Here is a 16798-nt window from a genome sequence, read left to right as displayed (position 1 = left end):
AAAAAATAAAAATAAAATGTGGAGTTTCAAAAATTATTTTAATTTTTTCAAGTAAATATAATGAACAAGTAACATTTACATGCAATAAAATACCTATCTGATGGCACAAATCAGCATTTTTTGTTTAACCAAATGGCATAAAGCATTGTTATAAGGGTCTTTCCTTCCCATTAACATATTTTAGCTGATGACACGATGACAATATTTCTTTAGATCCTACAACACATCAAATCTGATGGAAGACCTGAAGATTTTGTATAGAACAGCTGGTCAGCAAGGCAAAGGAATCACTTTTATTTTCACGGACAATGAGATTAAAGATGAGTCGTTTTTGGAATATATGAATAATGTTTTATCATCGGGTGAGGTAGGAGCTCATTTATTCTTGATGTGTTTTGCCTCTTCAGATTCCCTCCAATGTTAGAGCTCTCTGTATTTCCTTCCGTTAAAGTACTGAATAAGTGCTATTATTGGGATTAGGTGATCAGTATGAAGAATGGGTTTTTCTGTTGGGTTTTTGAAGAATAAAACTCCCAATCAAAATGTGGAGCTATGCATTGAAAACGTTACTGAAAGCTCCAAGTGAAAAATGGAAAAATGGAAGAAGAAGGTTGCAAGGAAAGCTGGTTGGATTTTTGATATGTCCATTTACCCCCTTAACGGGCTATGACTTTCCAGCTAGTAATAGAATCATTTGTGTATTTTAAAACACGGTTTAAAATTCTGTCTAATCTTCCATCCTATGGAACATTAATGCTTCTCTTATTCTATACATGAAAGGTGAGTTTAAGGACACAAATGAAGGAAAGAGATTATACATATTGAGCTGTATATTTTGATCTGTTTTCATATGCCTGTATTGAATTTGAATGTCTGCACTTTTCTCGAAGGTCTCCAACCTATTTGCTTGTGAAGAAATTGATGAAATTAATAGTGATCTCATATCAGTCATGAAAATAGAGTACCCCAGGCGCCCTCCTACGAGTGAGAACCTGTATGATTACTTCATGAGCCGGGTCCGACAGAACCTTCACATCGTGCTCTGCTTTTCGCCAGTGGGGGAGAGATTTCGAAATCGAGCTTTGAAGTTTCCTGCCCTTATTTCAGGATGCACTATTGACTGGTTCAGCCGATGGCCTAAGGATGCCTTAGTTGCTGGTTAGTGTGGTGGAAATTTTTATATCAGAGTTCCTGGTTTACTGCGTGTGTGTGTGTGTGTGTGTGTGTGTGTGTATTTATATTCTGTGCTCTTTGCTGTCTCTCTACTGGATTGGAGCCAAAAGTCACTTTGTCCAAGGTTTGAGGATTTTTGCAAGACTGTGCGCTTTCTCCTTTGGCAGCGATTTTTTTCCCAGAGCGTGATTATCAGCGAATGAGATCTTCAGTCTGTGCCCCCTTGGGTTAATTTACAGTGATTCTAGTGTTTTCATTGTGGTTGAAAGCTTTGTCTCGGTCCCCAGGCAGGTTCTAGGACGTCACAGGAGGACTCTGAGGTTTTAATCTCATTTGTGTTCTTTTTTAAGTGGGTTGGCCAACCTCAGAGTAGTTTAAGCCGAGTACCTCTTGGATGGTTCCTTCTTGCGGCTGCAGTGCTGGAAATCAAAGAGGAAAATGTTATCAGCCATCCTCTGATGGCTTCTGTGCCTGAAAAAAGATGTTAAACAGAGACTTTTATGACTGGAGCCCTTGCTGCTTCTGTCTAATCTTCCATCCTATGGAGCACGAATGCTTCTCTTATTCTATACATGAAATTGAACACAAAAGTTGTGTAGTAGATGTTAGAGATCATCCCTTAAGTTTATGGTTTTTTTCAGCTTTTGGTGAGAAATTATCTGTGGCTGTTGTAAAAGATAGAGATAGTTAGGTCTCACCTCTGACCTACTGTAGCAGAACTTCAGAAGAACCCTGATTCAGGGCAGTAGTTTTCAAACTTTTTGTCTGATTTTTGTGTCGTAATGATAATTAAGAGGAGTCTTGTTTTCCAGGAAAACATGACAGGTAGCCCTAATAGATAAAACAGTGAAGAGTAGAGGAGAGGAAGGACTCTGAAGCCTCACCCTTTCACGGTGCTGCCAGCTGCTACTCCTGCATCTGCCTCTCCAGCTATGTGGTACCCAGTTGGAGAACGGCTGATTAACCGTCTTCTGCCCTTTATAGATGGAGAACTGGGGACAGTGGAGCTGAAGTAATTATCAGAGGTGCAAGAAGCCAATAGCTATAGCCAGTGTGTGTATATATATACACACATATATATAGTATATATATATTCTCAGCACACTACTCTTGATAATAATGGTTTTTCTGATCTGTGGCTTTTTTTTTTTTTTTTTTTTTTTTTTTCCGTATGCGGGCCTCTCACTGTTGTGGCCTCTCCCGTTGTGGAGCACAGGCTCCAGACGCGCAGGCTCAGCGGCCATGGCTCACGGGCCCAGCCGCTCCGCGGCATATGGGATCTTCCCGGACCAGGGCACGAACCCGTGTCCCCTGCATTGGCAGGCAGATTCTCAACCACTGCGCCACCAGGGAAGCCCTGATCTGTGGCTTTTAAACACAAAATATTTTAATATATTTGAAGTACAAATATACAGTGTGGTCTCTTATAAGATTTGAGAAAACACCCGTGATTTAAAATTTTAAGTCCTGTTAAAATATGAATACAACTAAGGGTAAAACTTTTAAAATTCCTTGAAGTAGGATATAAATGCAGAGCACAAAACCACAGTAGTTAAGAGCTATTTTAAGTTTACTATGAACTGTGATAATTAGTACACAAGTGGTTTGTAGAATATCATGTAAGGTATTATTATTAATAATAAAAATAATTTCAGGTGACAAACACTGTAATATACTATAATTAGGATGACTTAATTTAAATAACGGAGCCCTTCCTGGCAAGTCTTTATTTCAATTGTCCCTTCTATTACAAGATAAAAAGTTGTTCCTTTGTTGATTTCTCACAAATCTAGCCCATTCTTTTTTTTTTTTTTTTTTCCTTTTTTGCGGTGCGCGGGCCTCTCACTGCTGTGGCCTCTCCCGCTGCGGAGCACAGGCTCCGGACGCGCAGGCTCAGCGGCCATGGCTCACGGGACTAGCCGCTCCGCGGCACGTGGGATCTTCCCGGACCGGGGCACGAACCCGGTTCCCCTGCATCGGCAGGCGGACTCTCAACCACTGCGCCACCAGGGAAAACCTTCCCCATTCTTTTAAATCTCATTGCATCAACCCAAGCCAAGATTATGTGGAGGGCAGGGGAACTTTCATTTCTGTGTCATCAGTTCCTAGCAAGTGTCCTGAAATTCATGCATGCATCTATTTTTTCGTTTATTCAGAACATAATTATTGAGCTTCCTATGCCATTTATGGAGCCAGGCATATTGGAGGGCAAGGCAGACTCATTTCTTTGCTCCAGATCCTCTTCCCTGGCAAGCTCATCCACAGGCTCCTGTGTAATATGCCCCATCAAATTTTTTTTTAAACATCTTTATTGGAGTATAATTTCTTTACAGTGGTATTTTAGTTTCTGCTTTAGCCCCATCAATTTTTATCTCTGGTCTCGTCTGTCCTCTGGCTTGAAATCTGTGCACTCAACTGCCTGCTTGATACGTTCTTGTAGATGTTTCATAGGCTCCTTAAACTCAAAATGTCTAAAACTGAACTGGTTCAGCTCTGGTCACTCTCTCCCAGGAAGTCCCACGATCGTCCATGAAACTTGGCAACAGAAACCTGTTTGTCTTTAACACCTTTCTTTTCTTCAACTCTCAAGTCTGCTCCATCACTAAGTCATGTCAATTTTGTCTCCTAAATATTGGTGGCATCTATCCAACTCTTTTCCTTTCACTGGCATCCTAGGCCAAGCTATCATTGTAACTCACCTGGAAAACTCAAAGAGCTTTCTAATGATCACTCATCTTCTTTCACCTGTCTCTCATCCAGCTCACGCTGCCTACAGAACAGTGAGAAAAACATAAACCCAGTCACGTTGCTTTCTATTTAAAACCTTCCACCGCTCTTAGGAAAAAGCAGTCTCTAGCTTGGCCTTCAAGGCTGAGAAGAGCTGCCCCCATCTACCTCTTCAGCCTCACCTGAGGTCACTTTTTCCTCCTGATCTGTTCTCCTTGATTCTTGAATATGGCCTTTTCCTTCCCATGCAATGCCCTCCTCCTCCCATTCTCCCTGAGCCCTCCTCCCTCTGTCTGGATACTCCTGGCTCAGCTAAATGTCACTTCCTCAGGGAAAACTTCCCCTGTTCCCACCCCCTCCCAACACCCCCAAAGCCAGTTCCCCTGTTATATATTTCACAGCACTCTGTGCTTTTGCTTCCTGGGACTAACCACGGTTTGCAATTTAAGTACTTAGTTGTATGATTTGATTAATGCTTATCTGTCCTGCTAAACTAAAACTCCATGGGCTCATGGACTACATATCTTTGTTCACAATTTCAGCAGCTACCAGTATTCAACACCTCCAGTGTTCAACCAATGGATCAGACTGTCAAAATTCATCATCCTTCAATAATATGGCCCTAACTTACTTGCAGTCTTCTCTAATCCAACACAAACCTTCTCTTGTTTTTCTTCAGATGTACATCTTTTGTTTCATTTCTGAGCATCCTTTAATCATCTTTATTCTTCCACACATAGTCCCCCTTATCAAGAATCTTCTCTCTCATCTTTGTTTATCTAAGTTCCAAAGCTTAATCAAGACCCATCAGATCCTTCACTCTTCCTTTGTTGGCTTAGGAATATTTTTTCCCCCTTTTCTTGAACCTCCTATATCTTTAGCACTTAAACTTTATATAATGCACCTAGGCATTTCAATCTTTTCAAACCTTTTGATAACCAGTGAGCTTTTGTGACTATGCCTCCAATCTAGACTAGTAAATATTTAGAGCCAGTATACTACATGAATATATAGTAGTGTGATAGTCACAGTGGTGGATAAAATAATTATAAGACATGAGACATACCTCCTTTCTTTTATAAATATAAAATCTTGTTGGGAAAACCAGCATCTACACTTAATAGCAACCTGCCTTATGTTATTTTGAAAGAATACTATCTGTAGGTATTGGAAGTACTTCAATACATTTAGGGATTTAAGTGTTATATATTCTTTTTAGAAAATTAGCAGGAACGTTTCTAGAAAAACCATTTAAATTGCTTTTATGATCCTGATTCTGAATTAAGTTATTATCTCCAGTCACATTAATGAGAAAATATATCATTTTTAGCATATTTCATTTATATTATAATAAATATTTTCTATAAAAGTATTAAATTGTGTGTTTTTCTAATTTATTTATTCCTTAAGATATACTTTAATTTTTTTAAACCACTTTATTGAGGTATGGATGACATAAAAAGATCTGTGCATATTTAATATATACAACTTGACAAGTTTGGACATAAGTATACACCTGTGAAACTATAACCTATGCCATAAACATATCCATTATTACCTCCAAAAGATTCCTCCTCACTTGAATGATGAAGATGATAATGATTGTTTTGTGATAAGAACACTTAACATAAGATCTACCCTCTTAGCAAAACTTTTTGACTATACAATACAGTATGGGTAGCCATAGGCACTGTGGCATACAGAAGGTCTATAGGACTTATTCATATGTATAACTGAAACTTTGTCTCTTTTGACTAATACCTCCCCGTTTCCTCCTCCTAGTCCTTGGCAACCACCAGTCTATTCTCTGCTTCTATGATTTGATTATTTTAGATTCCTCATGTGAGTGACATCATGTATTGTTTGTTCTTGTTGTCTGGCTTATATCACTTAGCATAATGCCCTCCAGGTTCATCCATGTTTTTGCAAATGGCAGAATTTCCTTCTTTTTTTAAGGCTGAATAATATTCCATTGTATGTAAATACTGCATTTTCTTTATCCATTCATCTGTGGATGGACACTTGAGCTGTTTCCATGTCTTGTTTATTGTGAATAATGCTGCAGTGAACATGGAAGTGCAGATATCTCTTCAGGATCTTGATTTCAATTTCTTTGGATATATACCCAGAAGTGGGATTGCTGGATCATATGATAGTTCTATTTTTGACTTTTTGAGAAACCTCTTACTGTTTTTCATAGTGGCTGTACCAATTTACATCTCCACTAGTAGTGTACAAGGGTTCTCATTTCTCTACATCCTGGCCAACACTTGTTAACTTTTTTTTTTTTCCTGATAATAGACATCCTAACAGGTATGAGGTGATATCTCATTGTGGTTTTCTTTTTTTTTTATTATTTTTATTTTTTACTGAAGTAGAGTTGATTTACAATATTGTGCTGGTTTCAGGTGCACAACAAAGTGATTCATATATATATATATATATATATGTATATATTCTTTTTCAAATTCTTTTCCCATATAGGTTATTACAAAATATTGGGTATAGTTCCCTGTGCCATATAGTAGGTCCTTGTTGTTTATCTATTTTATATATAGCAGTGTGTATATGTTACTCCCAAATTCCTAATTTTTCCCTCCCCCCCCACCTTTCCCCTTTAGTAACCATAAGTTTGTTTTCTATGTTTATGAGTCTGTTTCTGTTTTGTAAATAAGTTCATTTGTATCTTTTTTTTTTAGATTCCACATATAAGTGATATCATATATTTGTCTTTCTCTGTCTGACTTACTTCACTTAGTATGATAATACCTAGGTCCATTCATGTTGCTGCAAATAGCATTATTTCATTCTTTTTTATGGCTGAGTAGTATTCCATTGTATATATTACCACATCTTCTTTATCCATTCATCTGCCAATGGACATTTAGGTTGCTTCCATATCTTGGTTATTGTAAATATTGCTGCAGTGAACATTGAGGTGTATGTGTCTTTTCAAATTATGGTTTTCTCTGGATATATGTAGGAGTTCCATATATATATATAAAAATAAAAATATAAAAAATATATATTAAAAATATAAATATATATAAAAAATATCTATATTTAACCCTTTATTAGGTTTGCAAATATTGTCTCCCATTGCATAAGTTGCCTGTTCACTTATTGATTGTTTCCTTTGCTGTACATAAGCTTTTTAGTTTGTAATCCCACTCATCTATTTTTAGGTATCACATCCTTAGGTGTCACATCCAAAAAATCATTACCAAGACCAATGTTAAGAAGCTTTTCCTCTACATTTTCTTCTAAGACTTTTATGGCTCAGGTCTTATGTTTAAGTGTTTAATCCATTTTGAGTGAGTTGATTTTTGTGTATGATATAGGATAAGGGTCCAATTTCATTCTCTTGCATATGGATATCCAGTTTTCACCATTTACTGAAGAGGCTATCTTTTCACCATTGTGTATTCTTGGCACCCTTGTTGAAGGTCATATGACTGTACATGTGTGGGTTTATTTCTGGGCTCTCTATTCTTTTCCATTGGTCTACATGTCTGTGTTTATGCTAGTACCATGCTGTTTTAATTTTTGTAGGTTTGTTATATATTTTGAAATCAGGATGTGATTCTGATTTGTCCTTGCTCAAAATTGGGAGTCTTCTGTGGTTCCATATGAATTTTAGTATTTTTATTGTCTATTTCTGTATAAAATGCCTTTGGAATTTTGATAAGGATTGTATTAAATCTGTAAATTACTTTGGGTAGTATAGACATTTTAACAATATTAATTCTTCCAACCTGTGAACATATGATGTCTTTCTATATATTTATATCTACTGTAATTTTTTTATTAGTGTTTTATAGTTTTCAGTACAAGTCTTTCACACCATTGGTTGACTTTATGTCTAAGTATTTTATTTTATTTTTTGATGCTCTTGTAAATGGTACTATTTTCTTAATTTGGGGTAGTTTATTCTTATTGTTTAGAGCATTTTTCTAATTTAAAGATAGTCAGAAAAAACCAAGTGTCCTCCTCTTTATCCCACACATATCATAAATACTAGATTTTGTAGTAATTATACTGCTTCCGAAAAAATGTGAGATTTTTATATGTATGAATTTAAATGGACTGAATCTCTAGATGAAACATTTAAAGAAATATACGCTTTATTTTATTTCGTAAAATTCTTGTCCTTCCCACCATTTAGTAACCTCCGTTTTGGCAAATCTTTGTTTTTATCTTTATATGGAGTTGTTTTGAATTGCTTCTAAGTATCTCTAGTATCTTTATTCTGGTGATATTGTATTTCTTAATGAAACACTGTGATTCCAAAGTCACTACTAAATCAATTAAGTTCATTTAGATTTCTCCAAGGTAAAGATAATTAATAAAGTTCTACTAGACTCTTTAAAATCAGCACATTATTATTAAAATAGGCCATCCTTATTTGTAACTAAAGTTTCAACAAAATCAATAGCATATATATGGCAACTATTTCTTTTCAAAGAAGGCCATTTTAGTTATGTAAATAAACTGGCCCTCTTTGAAAATTATTACTTGATTTATACTATACACAATTTTGGCCTTAGGAGTTAGTCACCACTGCTTTTGCAACTACTCACAACTAATGGTGTATCATAAAGAGAAATGAGGCAACTGCACACAATAACCACTCAGAAAGTAATACCAACCACGTAGTTCCCACTGTTTTCCAGAAAAACTAGCATATTTTGTTTATGAAGCACATTAATCAGAAGATATTTTTGAACTTCAGGCTTCAATGAAAAAATGTTTGTTAACAGTCTAAAAACTCTATGTAGTTTTGTTGTATTTTAATTTCTAAATCAAGGTGCTGTAGGCATTGGAATTCATCATCTTGGGCTTTGAATTCCAATTCTCCTACCTACAGGCAAACTTCTCTAAGCTTCATTTTCCTTGTCTATAAAATATACATAGTGATATCCATCACTTAAGGATATCCTAAGGATTAATTAATAAAGTTTTGTGATTTAGGATCTGCCATGATTAGATATGCTTGCCTTCTGAATGTAGCAGTTAAGAATCTGTTTGGCTGTAAGAGAAAACCAGAGCAGCAGTGGCATAAACAAGTTGGTTTTTAATTTTTTTTTGCGTTTTCCTGCTACCAAGAAAGCGCACAGATGTGCAGCCTAGAACAAAGCCAGTGGGGACCTTACTCCTATCTTGCTGTCATCCTTAGGGTGTACCTCTTGTTCTTATAAGCACAAGAGGGCTGCTGCATCTCAAGGCTTTGTGTCTGTTGGTGTCTCATGAAGCTTTACTTTTTATGTCAGGACAGGATTCTTCCCCAGGGACTTTTGTCTGCATGTCTTTGGCCAGAACTGAGTCAATCCCAGCTACATGAGGGTTTGGAGAATCAAAGACTTTCAGTTTGGCAGATTGTTACTCTGAGCAAAATCAAGATTCTTTTAGTATCAAAGAGAGGGTATGTCTACTAGATAGGCAGCTAATGTGCCCTTCTCACTTTATTACTTCAGTTCTTTTAATCCAAATGAAGTGGGAATTTGAGGGCACCAAAATTCAGGGACTGAGGCCACTGTACTCCCTTCTACCCCACACATCCATCACCTTATTCTACATCAAGTGAAGTGAACAAACAATACCAGGATATAACCTATACCAACCTCAGACATCAGCCTAAAGTTGGGCCCCAAAACTGGCATTGCTGCCTTGGTGATTGGATATGGAAGATGACTAAAGGGTTTTCCATGGCCTTTTGTCTGAGTCTCAGCAGGTTTGGGTAACCCTAAGAGGAACTGGTCCTTTTTTTAACCTTTCCTGCATTAGATATTGTGGGTATATGGGAAAATATACTTAGAATCCATCCCATTTTTTTTCTTTGACTTTTTGGAGACATAAAAAGACAACTTGCTAAATAAAGAAAAAAGTCACCATTATTGATACTCTCTGTTCGTGTGAGGATAAAAATCATTACATGGTAAATACAAGAAAGTTTTCAGAAAGTGGGGATGTCCCTGAGAATATCCCATAATGCAAAGCAATTGGTATCAGGTAAAGCACTTGGTATCATGCCTGGCACATAGTAAATATTGCTGCCATTTTGGTTAAAACCTACAAACAATTTGTCATATGCAAGAATAGTTCATATGTTTCCAATAACCAGACTTAAACTTCCTAGAATTTAAATTGTTCTTTATAGTGGTTGCTTAACTCATGAAAAAATGACTTCTGAGTGTCTTAATTTATTGCCTTTCATTGTCTGCAGTAAACTGTATTTGTAACCAAGCTGAGAAATTGTCTTTATTATTTACATAGATGTAAATACTGCCCCACAAGTACATCATTAAAAACTTAATTTAGTGATCAACTATTAACAGTGAGAAGATACCATTTTTTAATTTCTCTGCTAGCTATCACCTGATAGATTTGTTCACTCCATTCCTTCTCTTTCCCTCCCTCCTTATTGGCCATATTTGTATTTGCAGCTCTTATGCACATTTTTCAATACTTTTAGCACTTTTAAAGGAAATCCGTAGGCCATTTTCTTCTAAGATGAATAAAGATGGTTGTGATAATTTTTAACTGGGTTATGTATAACCCTTGTAAATTCCTTGGGATGGAGACCAAGTTTCATAGTGATGGGTGCTTAGCACACACTCTACGTGTACGTGATGATGGATTAGCTCTGACTTTATGGGCTCTTCTTATAATAAGAAATGCTCTCTTAGAATTGGTCCCATGTTTGGCACTGTTGGGAAGATAAAGGTCTACAACAGAAGATTTTTACTCATACATTTTTAAAGGATACCATAAATTAGAATTGACTACAGATGGCCAGCTGCCACATTTAAGAATAAGATGGCCAAGGCATAAAAAAATTTAGTGATGAACATTCCACATGCCAAATGCAATCAGAGCCTGGGGGAATTAAGGTTATGGCAGGTTCTGAGTTAAAAAAAATAACACATGGGGTTGTTAAATATGAATACCAGGTGGGCATTGATTTCTGAGTTATTTGTACCACTTTTGTCCTTATGTAAACCATCAAACAGTCTGGCTACTGACCAGAACCTGCAGCTGTGTAGAAGAGACTTCTTTGTACATGTACCAGAAAACAAAGAATATGATAGGCTTAAAGTCTGTTATAGTTTTGTACCTGAAAGGGAAAATAAAATTGTTGATGTCATAGACCTGGGGCCAAAAATGCTGACATATAGCTACCTAGCTGGGGCTATAAAAATGGCATGCATTCCTAGGAATTGTCTTAAGTTTTTAAAAATATCCAGTTAACTTTTTTTTTTTTTTTTTTTTTTTTACTTTTCGGCCACACTGCATGGCATGTGGCATCTTAGTTCCGCGACCAGGGATCAAACCCGTGCTCCCTGCATTGGAAGCCAAGACTCTTAACCACTGGACAGCCAGGGAAGTCCAACTTAAAAAAAAAATTTTTTTTTTAATTGCAATATAGTTGATTTACAATGTTGTGTTAGTTTCTGCTGTACAGCAAAGTGAGTCAGTTATACATACACATATATCCACTTTTTTTTAGATTCTATTCCCATATAGGTCATTACAGAGTATTGAATAGCGTTCTCTGCATTATTCAGTAGGTTCTTATTAATTATCTTTTCTCTGTATAGTAGTGAGTATTTGTCAATCCCAATCTCCCAATTTATCCCTCTTGCCTCTTTTCACCCCTGGTAACCATAAATTTATTTTCTACATCTGTGACTCAAGCCAGTTAACTTTTAAAATGGTAATTCTCTTTCATATTTCACATGCTGTTGTCTGTTTTCTTTCTAGTGTCTGAACACTTCCTCTCTTCCTATGATATTGACTGCAGTTTGGAAACCAAGAAGGAAGTGGTCCAGTGCATGGGCTCCTTCCAGGATGGGGTAGCTGAGAAGTGTGTTGATTATTTCCAGAGATTCCGACGTTCTACCCATGTGACACCCAAATCATACCTCTCCTTTATTCAGGGCTATAAGTTCATATATGGAGGAAAGCATGTGGAAGTGCAAACTCTGGCCAGCAGGTAAGTGTGAGGATAAAATACAAAGTTATTTTAAAGCAACAGCTTTTAACTAGGGGCAAATTTGCTCCTAGTGGACATTTTGCAATAACTGGAGACTTTTTGTTTGTTACAGCTAGGGTGGAGGGGCTAGAGAGGTGCTACTGGCATCAGAAGAGTTAGTGGTCAGGGATGCTGATAAACATCGTAACAGTGCACAGGACAATCCTCCATTGCAAAGAGTTATTCACCCCCGACTACCACCAGTGCTGAGACCGAGAAACCTTCCTCTCAAGTTTGTTCAAAGGATTATTCCCTGGTTGCTAGGGGCTTTATTCTTGCCCAATAGGATTAAATGTTGCCAAGTTTTCATGTGGCCTCCCACTTTCTATAATATTGAATGACAATAATAGAAACCGTGGACCTGGAAGACAGCTGAGAATACAGACATCCCCCCCCCCGCCCCCGCTCTACTCATTTCTTTCTTTGTGCACATTCTGAGTGTCTGGGATAGAAAAGTCGGCTTGATGCTTATGTTCTCTGCATAGTAAACACCCTATTCACTGAAGTTTTTTCCCAATTTCCCTGCTCCGCCTTGCTCTTTTCTGAACACTTATATCTTCTGCCTGAATATAGCCAAGAATCAGCCAAGGTTGTTACATAAGGGACCTCTGGGTGGGTGATTGGACTGAATGACTCTGGGGACTCCTGTCTTTAAGGTCACATGATTTCAGAGTCAAGCAGGCAGTCGGGCCCTTCACGAGGCTGTTCTGATGGCTTTAAATGTGTTTCTTTTCTTGATCCCAAGTCTTTCTCCTTTTAACTTCATTGGTCTCGTTACAAAAACAGAAGTTATTTATTTCCCTTTCTCCATGATAAGACTTCAAGCATTTGAAGTCTAGTGTCTTTTAGCTGAAGTTCGTTAAGCATGTTTCCTGCATGAGACAGATTCTAGACACTGATGTTCCTCACGTCACGCAGTGCTCTTAGCAGACTTACTCTTTTCACACATGTTCCATGAAGAACATAGTCTGGAATCAAGCCTGGACATTTACTCTCTTTGTCAAGCCCTCTCGGGTTTGCTATTGTATATACATTATTCTTCAAATATGGCCATTAGTATATACATCAGTAGACCAATGCTTAGAAAATGTGGCCAAGAACCACACATTTTACACTCCCCACTTGGATTTTTAATCTCAGAATGAATACTGGATTGGAAAAGCTAAAAGAAGCTTCGGAGTCTGTTGCAGCCCTGAGCAAAGAATTGGAAGTGAAAGAAAAGGAGCTCCAAATGGCCAATGATAAAGCCGACACAGTGAGTAGACATTGACACGTGGACCATATTCATTTTGAACTCCCAGCTCATAAATGTTAATGATGTATGCTCCTTCACTAAATTATAACCATGGAAGTACAAATTATTTATTTCCATTAGAATACCATACTCTTAATTCTATGTACGAAGAATCATGTAAGTGGACAAAATCAACAAATCAAGGCAAAAATGTGCATTTCCAGGTGGGTCTTTGGTAATTTTTGATGTACTTTTTTGTTTTATATTAAATTAGGTCTTAAAAGAAGTGACAGTGAAAGCGCAGGCTGCCGAAAAGGTCAAAGTTGAGGTACAGAAGGTGAAGGACAAAGCCCAGGCCATCGTTGACAGCATCTCTAAAGATAAAGCCATTGCTGAGGAAAAACTGGAAGCAGCAAAGCCAGCGTTAGAAGAAGCGGAAGCAGCCTTGCAGGTATATCTTTGTGAGATAACAGATGCCATCTTTTAGGGCCTTGGAGGAAGATTCAGGCAGAAAAGATGAATAACAGCAAGGAAGTGTTCTACCGCTTCAGATGGAAGCTCTTTCTACTGGAATGATTTCAAGTAATATTTTCTGCTTGGAGATGTTATTTGATTTTTTAGATACTGCACATGGCACTTCACATCTCATCTTCCTCACTTATGAATGATGGGCAGTGTCATATAAGGGTGATCTGGAGTCCTGGGTTCTCATTTCAACTCTGTAACCAATAAGCTACGTGACATTGGGAAAGTCACATAAAATTTCTAAAATAACATTTTTTTTTCACTCATTCATTGCGGATGTTGGAGAAGGTTGGTAAGATACAACATTCTCTGAGTGTGCGTATGAATTATCCAAATAAAGGACTACTGATCTAACGTACCGCATTAATGTCAGAGTTCCAACACAGTTACTCAGTGCGATTGTGTGGCAAGAGCAGAAATAGGGAAATTAGGAAAGAGTTTGGGTTCAGAGAAAATATGTTGAGTTTAGTGAAATAGGCCACACCTTCAAGGGCTGGTCGAGTTTTGAAGACCCAATTTGAGATGTTTTGGACTCACGATTGCTTTTACTTTAGTCTTACTCAACTACTGCCTTATGTTATTGATTCCTGGCTTAGAATGTGGCTGAAGAAATGGAACACTGCTGATCTGTCCACTGCTAATTCAAGTTATATAACCTCAACTGAACATGCATCATTACTTTATAATATAATTATTATTTTTCACCACCTTCTCGGCACACCACCTGAAACACTTCTAAATGCGTTTGATCCAAGTTAAGTCTTTAAGCTTTCTGAGTCAATATACAACATTTTGTATAAGAGAATTTCTACTCTTTTGAGACAATGAAGATATTGCCTTCTTTTTTTATCTTTCCAATTTTCACGCTACTCTTTTATGTGATATATCTTTCTGTATTTTTTCTCCATCCCTCCTTGCACTGGCTAAACTATCCTCCTTAATCCTTGAAGTCCTCCAGGGTCTTTAGTCTCTCAGATTGGTGGGTACCTCATCTCCCCCGTTCCACTTTTAAAAAGCCAATTTATGAAGGTAAGATTAACGTATAAAAAGCTGTATGTATTTAATGCGTATAGCTCACTGAGTTGGGGATGAGTGTTCACCTATGAAACCATCACCGTCTTCAAGGCCATAGATAGATCCATCAATGCCCAAAGTTTCCTCCTGTTCCCTTTATTATTATTACTATTTTTTTGGTGATAAGAACACAGCTTAAGCTCTACCCCCTTAACAAATTTTAAGTATACAATAAAGTATTGATAACTATGGGCGCTGTGCTGTGTAGTAGATCTCTAGAATTTATTTATCTCACTTAATGAAAACTATGTACTCTTTTAAAAAAAATTTTTTTAACCTTTTTATTGGAGTATAATTGCTTTACAATGGTGTGTTAGTTTCTGCTTGATAACAAAGTGAATCAGTTATACATATACATATGTTCCCATATCTCTTCCCTCTTGTGTCTCCCTCCCTCCACTAATCTCTTCATGACATTTTTTTAGATTCCATATATATGTGTTAGCATACGGTATTTGTTTTCCTCCTTCTGACTTACTTCACTGTGTATGACAGACTCCAGATCTATCCACCTCATTACAAATAACTCAGTTTTATTTCTTTTTATGGCTGAGTAATATTCCATTGTATATATGTGCCACATCTTCTTTATCCATTCATCTGTTGATGGACACTTAGGTTGCTTCCATGTCCTAGCTATTGTAAATAGAGCTGCAGTGAACATTGTGGTACATGACTCTTTCTGAATTATGGTTTTCTCAGGGTATATGCCCAGTAGTGGGATTGCTGGGTTGTATGGTAGAAAACTTTGTACTCTTTGACCATCACCTTCCCATTTGCTTCTTCCTCCAGCCCCTGGCAACCACCCTTCTACTGTCTGCTTCTATGAATCTGTTTTAGATTCCACATATAAATGAGATCGTGCAGTATTTGTCTTTCTTTTTAGCTTATTTCACTTGGCAAAATGTCTTCCAGATCCATCCATATTGTTGCAAATGGCAGGATTTCCATTTTATTTAAAGGCTGAATAATATTCCATTGTATGTAAATACCACATTTTCTTTGTCCATTCATCTGTCAGTGGACATTTACGTTGCTTCCATATCATGACCATTGTGAATAATACTGCAGTGAACATGGGGGTGCAGATATCTCTTTAAGATCCTGGACCTCATCCTCCCCCCACCCCTTTTAAGGTATTCTGGCTTCACTGAGAGTCTCTGATCAACAGAGAGAAGACAATGATTGTGTAACTTCTAAACCTTTATTGAACTCATGATACCTAACAGCATCATAGGAACTGAGCATATGGTATCTCAGTTCTTACATGTTTACATTTTCCCAAGATTTAAAAAGCTTAGCATTTGTTTTGATATTATAAAATATTTTCCAGTATCCTTCTAATTTAGTACTCTCTACCACTAAAATATTCAACATAATCATCAATGCAGAAATGTGTGGGAACAGGGGTAAGGTGAGGGGATATATAGGAGAGGTTTTCAATAATTTCCTTCATTGGTTCTTTCTCCATTTTATTGCCTCTTTATGAGCTTTTGAAATCTTGAAGTCTGGTACTACTAATTTATACTAAGAAAGTTCTGGGTACATCCAAACTCTCTTTTGGCATCAGGCCACGTAAATCTACACAACAAATAAGGTAACAGCAAAGAATGTGTCTCATCCTATCTCAATGCTCATCCGACTTGACACAAATATATATAAATACGTATTTATATATAACAGCCATATTGCTTTGCCTGCAGAAAAAAACAGGAATCTAATACTTAGCTGAAATAGGTTGCACTTCAGATATACTCCTCTCCCGGACTCTTTTTACCTGGGTACCTAACATAATTGAGCCCAATTCTGTTTGAAAATTCCCCCTTTTAAAGCTAAAGTGAAAATAAACAAATAGGACGTAGTCAAACTTATAAGGTTTTGCAAAGCAACGGAAACCATAAACAAAACAAAAAGACAACCTACGGACTGGGAAAAAATGTTTGCAAATGATGAGACCGACAAGGGCTTAATTTCCAAAATATACAAATGGCTCATATAGCTCAATATCAAAAAACCAGGGGCTTCCCTGGTGG

The 16798-nt window shown here is 37.1% G+C and overlaps 1 protein-coding gene across 1 annotated transcript in view; it reads left to right on the top strand.

Moving 5' to 3' along the window:
* DNAH5 (dynein axonemal heavy chain 5) overlaps nucleotides 1-16798 on the top strand; it is a 258228-nt gene that overhangs the window by 181213 nt on the left and 60217 nt on the right. The window contains exons 54-58 of the mRNA XM_028492810.2: nucleotides 214-367; nucleotides 891-1158; nucleotides 11662-11893; nucleotides 13073-13187; nucleotides 13441-13617. Of these exons, the coding sequence (XP_028348611.1) occupies nucleotides 214-367; nucleotides 891-1158; nucleotides 11662-11893; nucleotides 13073-13187; nucleotides 13441-13617 (946 nt within the window). The remainder of the gene's footprint in view (nucleotides 1-213; nucleotides 368-890; nucleotides 1159-11661; nucleotides 11894-13072; nucleotides 13188-13440; nucleotides 13618-16798) is intronic.

The sequence above is a fragment of the Physeter macrocephalus genome, chromosome 8 (genome assembly GCF_002837175.3).
Source record: "Physeter macrocephalus isolate SW-GA chromosome 8, ASM283717v5, whole genome shotgun sequence".
NCBI lineage: Eukaryota > Metazoa > Chordata > Mammalia > Artiodactyla > Physeteridae > Physeter > Physeter macrocephalus.
Note: the sequence above shows the minus strand (reverse complement) of the source record. Positions and strands in the feature narration are given on the sequence as shown.